This window comes from Grammomys surdaster, unplaced genomic scaffold, assembly GCF_004785775.1.
Source record: "Grammomys surdaster isolate TR1022 unplaced genomic scaffold, NIH_TR_1.0 125671, whole genome shotgun sequence".
Taxonomy (NCBI): domain Eukaryota; kingdom Metazoa; phylum Chordata; class Mammalia; order Rodentia; family Muridae; genus Grammomys; species Grammomys surdaster.
This window is the reverse complement of record NW_021620508.1, coordinates 1349641-1355013: the sequence shown is the minus strand read 5'-3', so window position 1 is coordinate 1355013 and position 5373 is coordinate 1349641. Positions and strand designations below refer to the sequence as shown.

The 5373-nt window shown below is 46.5% G+C and overlaps 1 protein-coding gene across 1 annotated transcript in view; it reads right to left on the bottom strand.

Annotated features, from left to right (window-relative positions):
- Positions 1–562: 562 nt before the first annotated feature.
- The window catches only part of LOC114639010 (zinc finger protein 790-like), a 7049-nt gene continuing 2238 nt past the window's right edge, over positions 563–5373 (bottom strand). Inside the window, 4 exon segments of the mRNA XM_028787653.1 lie at positions 563–636; positions 639–2012; positions 4049–4144; positions 4420–4546. Of these exon segments, the coding sequence (XP_028643486.1) occupies positions 563–636; positions 639–2012; positions 4049–4144; positions 4420–4546 (1671 nt within the window).

The window sequence follows — 5373 nt, the reverse complement described above, 5'->3', positions numbered from 1 at the left end:
TCGGGTTTAGTTACCTGCCCTCAGTTTCATGCTTCTGTCTCCTCCAGAGTTGGGGGAGTCTCCTGCCTCAGTCTAACTCCATACTCTGCCAGATGTCCCACTTTCTATTTCTTGCTAATTTCCTTCTATTTTAGCTAATAGGCCATGGGAGTCTCTCTACAAGGAAGCACTGGCTTTTCTAAGAGGTTGCGTGTACACGGGGAGGATGTGGGGCCATGGCCACGGTGGGAACGTGCTGCATCTCGGCAGCGGGCGATGACGTATCCTGCTGTCGCGGCGTCCCTGAGGTCGGTGGTAGAGATGCCTGGTGGCTAACCCTCTCCCACAGCACGCATTTGCTGGCGGTGACTTAAGCTTTGAACCGTGCCTGAACAGTCTTCCCATATTCCTGGGATTATTTTGTTTCCCGAGTATGAATGTTCTGGTGCAGAGTAAAGCCCGCGCTCCAGATGTAAGCTTTCCCACAGCCCTCGGACCGGGGCTTCCCACTCACGTGAATGTTCTAGTGTGGGTACAACACAAACCGCAAATGAGGGCTTTTCTATGTTCCACATACATTCCATCACCTCACACCAATATGGATTTTCTGATGTCCACATAGTTGTGGTCCTCAAGGAAACACTTTACCACATTCTGACATTCATAAGGGCCTTCGCCAGTGTGAACCCTCTGATGTTTCGTAAGATGTGCTCTTTGACCAAAGGCCTTCCCACAGTCCCTACATTTAAAAGGTTTCTCTCCAGCGTGGATTTTCTGATGGCGACTGAGATTTGAATGGCAACCAAAACCCTTGCCACATTCTTTACACTCGTATACTTTCTTGCCTGCGTTAACCACGTAATAATGAATATTCTGATGACTGGTCAGGCTTGAGCCGCGACTAAAAGCCTTTCCACAGACTCCGCACACGTAAGCTTTCTCTCCAGTGTGAATTTTCTGATGCGACGTGAGATGTGATCTCTGTGTAAACGCTTTTCCACACCCGTGACACACGTATGGCCTCTCGCCGGTGTGAACTCTGTGGTGTCGCATCAAGTTTGACCTCAGAGTAAAGGATTTCCCACACTCCTTACAGTCATAGGACTTCACACCAGTGTGAATTCGCGTGTGCGCCCTAAGATGTGAGCGAAACCTAAAAAGCCTTCCGCAGTGCTTACACTTGAAAGGTTTCTCTCCAGCGTGGATTTTCTGGTGATGACTGAGACCTGAATAGCAACCAAAATCCTTGCCACATTTTTTACACTCGTATGCTTTCTTGCCAGTGTCAACCGCATGATAGTGGATACTCTGATGATCTGTCAGGCTTGAGTCACAGTGAAAAGCTTTACCACAGACTCCGCACACGTAAGCTTTTTTTCCAGTGTGGATTTTCTGATGCGACATGAGGTGTGATCTCTGTGTAAACGCTTTCCCACATCCGTGACATGTGTATGGCCTCTCACCGGTGTGAATTCTGCGATGTCGCGTCAAGTTTGACTTCAAAGTAAAAGACTTCCCGCACTCCTTACAGTCATAGGACTTCTCATCAGTGTGAACTCGCTGAGGGCCTGGTATCCCTGAAGGCAAACCAAACGGCCCTCTGGATCCCTTCCCTTGCTGAGGTGTCTCAGGACAGCGAGCTTGCTGACAGTGAGGATGCCCCCGCTCAGGAACAAGGGTTTCCCCGTACTCCTTGTCTTTGCGGGATTTGTTACCAGGGTGAGCTGGCGGATGAAGAGTATGGTCAGATCCCGCACTAGGGGCTTTTTCACATTGACTTTCAATTGCTTTCTCTTCTGCGTTAACTATACCCTGGTTCACTGTGAGCATTCTTTCATTTGCGACTGCTGGTTGCTTAAAATAGTCCTGATTTTGATGCGTTTGAAACTGATTTTTGCCTTCCCAGTCATCTCCAAGACAGAAATCTTCAAGACTGTGTTTTCTAAAATATTCCTTCATTTCCCACTGAGATAATTCTTCATATGTGGTAGGTTTTCCCGATAACCTCTTCTTCTGAGAACTGAAATCTATGTCTGAAAGATAAATTCATAGTGTTTTATCCAAAACCAGACAAAGCATCCAATATAAATAAATACTAGAGTATAACACAAAAGAGATGAACGGCTTTAAACCTGGCAAAATTATGAATATGAAAAGAGAGCAAGAAGTAAATACAAAAAGAGCCAATAAAACTGAATTGGGAAAGAAAGGCATAAAGTTCTCCTTTGACCACACTCATCTAAGGAATCAAAAAATGATTGCCAAGGTAGTTGATGAAGAAGAGAAAAACAGACATTAGGTTGTTTGTAGGAGGAGCTAAGGTGGGAGAAGTAAGGAGAGGAAGAGGAGGAGTTAGCAGAGGAAGAGGAGGAGTAAGGAGAGGAAGAGGAGGAGTTAGCAGAGGAAAAGGAGGAGTAAGGAGAGGAAGAGGAGGAGTTGGGAGAGGAAGAGAAAAAAGGAAGAGGAGGAGCTAGAGAGGGCAGAGATGTAGGAGGATGGAGAACCACACAGGTATAGAGAGCAGTCGTGGGGAACAACTTATAAACTTGTAATTAGGTTAGCTAACTGGGATACAACTCTCTTTGTATGAGCATCTTGTTATTAATCATTATCAAACATATAAAGCCTTTGATTAATCTATAAGAATTAGTCTCATTCTCTTACTGGGCCCGCATGGATGGCAGAATGGTCTGGGCAATGCCCTGCCTTGTGGAGACAGCGTGGAAGATTGGCAGAGCCATCTCTCACGCTGGCATCTAGTGGGTGGCAGGGCTGGTGTTTCTGGCGGCCGGTTCTAGCTGGAGCACGCATGTGGCCTCAGGCTGAGAAACATGGCGGCTGAGCTAGGCAGAGCCGCTGTAGCTTAGATAGTCGGATTAACAAGTGGCCGATTTTAAATAATTACCACAACAGTTGTTTCACTCAGTGTGACCTATTCAAGTCAGCAAACTAATAATACAACAAGAGATCGGGAACGGATGCAGGACAACAGAAGAAGGGACTGTTTGACATGAAACCAAGGACATCGCACACACCAGGGACCAGCAAGCATGAACGGAGAGAGAGACCTAATCATGTAATAGCAGAGTAACATGCTACGCTGTCTAATCCTGTCCATCTGCACGGGAATGACTACATACATGACGACACATGACTTTCTGTACAAACTGAGGAAAGCCAGCACAGCTGGATGAGCTTAGTCAGAAACAAACGCAAACATGGCCGCCCTTCCCTGTGACTCCACTCTCTCGATTCCTCCACTATGCACGGCCATGCTAAGTTTTCCTCACATTACCTTTTTTTGTTTGTTTGTTTCTTTTTTGTTTTTTTGAGACAGGGTTTCTCCGTGTAGCCCTGGCTGTCCTGGAACTCACTCTATAGACCAGGCTGGCCTCAAACTCAGAAATCTGCCTGCCTCTGCCTCCCAAGTGCTGGGATTAAAGGCGTGTGCCACCACCGCCCAGCTTACCTTTTTTTTTTTCTTGATTTTTTTTTCTTATATTTTTTCTATGTAAGTATGTAAGTCTAGTATGCTTGTGCCAGCCTTTACACATATCTTTTCCCTTTTTGAGGAAAAAAAAAAAACCCAAAACCCACAACCCCAGAAGCATATATATATTATGCTGGCTCATTTTATGTCAACTTGACACAAGCTAGAGTTATCTGAGAGGAGAGAGAGCCTCAAGTGAGAAAATGTCTCCATAAGATCAGGCTGTAGAGAGCTTTCTTCCTTAGTGATTGATGGGGGAGGGCCCACGGGCCATCCCTGGGCTGGTAGCCCCGGGGTCTATAAGAATGCAGGTTGGATGAGGCATGATGAACAAGTCAGTAAGCAGCACCCCTCCATGGCCTCTGCATCCGCTCCTGCCTCCAGGTTCCTGTCCTGCTTGAGTTCCTGTCCTGACTTCCTCCAGTGACGGACTATGATGCGGAAGTGTCAGCCCGATAAACCCTTTCCTCCCCAGCTTGCTTTTTTGGTCATGGTGTCTCGTCACAGTAACCAGTACCCTAACTAAGACAGCCATCACCCTTACTGATGCCTGCCTTGTTCCCCCTCAGCTCCACTCACCTGGATAAAGTCCTCTTGTCTCATCCCAAGGAATCATCCAGGGGTCTTGTCCTTTTTCCAACAAGGAGAACACATGTGGCCGATAAACACACAGTCCTGCGTTTGTTTTAAAAAGGGAATGAGCACACGGGTAAGAGTTGTACGTTTGTCATCTGGTTCCTTGGTTATTATGAGAGAGACAATAGTAAGAACGACAAGAGAAAGTCAAAAAGTATTTCTGAGGGGAGAGGGAGATGGAGGATTCCCACTGGGAGTGACTATTGCTAATTCTGTAAAGGACAACCCAACTTCGGAGGAACCCCTCTACGACTGTGAAAAAGACCCCGTTGTTGCTGCCGCAACAACATCTAGGGCTGAGCTCTGAGTCTCACCCACGGAGACGAGGTGGCGGTAGTTCTCCAGCATCACGTCTCTGTACAAATTCCTCTGTTCCGGGCTCAGACACTCCCACTCCTCCAGAGAGAAGTCCACGGCCACATCTCTGAACGTCATCAGTCCCTAAAAGGATACAACAAAACATCAGAGGTGAACGTAAAGAAATTGTTTAGATGGAAGGGAAAACCCTGAAAAAAGAAGTCAGCAGAAAAAAATGAATGAGCACCCAGAGCTGGTGGTCCAGAGCAGAGCAGGAAGAGACATGGAAGTGAATCCCGAATCTCAAGTTATACAACAAATCTACAATAATAAAAGCAGTGTGGTATTGGCACAAAAACAGACATGTTGATCAAGAAAATTGAATTGGTCACCCAGATATAAACTCATGCACCTACGGACACCTGATTTTTCAGCAAAGAAGCCAGAAACACAGAGTGAAAAAGAAGACAGTATCTTCAATAAATGGTGCTGATCGAACTGGATAGCTGCGTGTAAAAGAATCCAAACAGATCCATGCTAATTACCCTGCACAAACAACTCCAGATGGATCAAAGACCTCAACAGAAAGCCAGAATCACTGAACCTGACAGAAGAGACGGTGAGGAACGAACGCCCTTAACTCAGCACAGGGAAAGACTCTCTGAACAGGACACTGTTAACGCGAGCACGGGGATCAACTGTAAATAAATGGGACTTTAGGAAACTGAAAAGGACACTGTTATTCAAAGTCACGCCTAAAGAATGGGGAAAGATTCTACAAACTGTACATCTCATAGAGGGTTGATATGAAAACTGTATAAAGAACTCAAGAGCCGGGCGGTGGTGGTGCATGCATTTAATCCCAGCACTTGGGAGGCAGAGGCAGGCGGATTTCTGAGTTCGAGAGTTCGAGGCCAGCCTGGTCTACAGAGTGAGTTCCAGGACAGCCAGGGCTACACAGAGAAACCCTG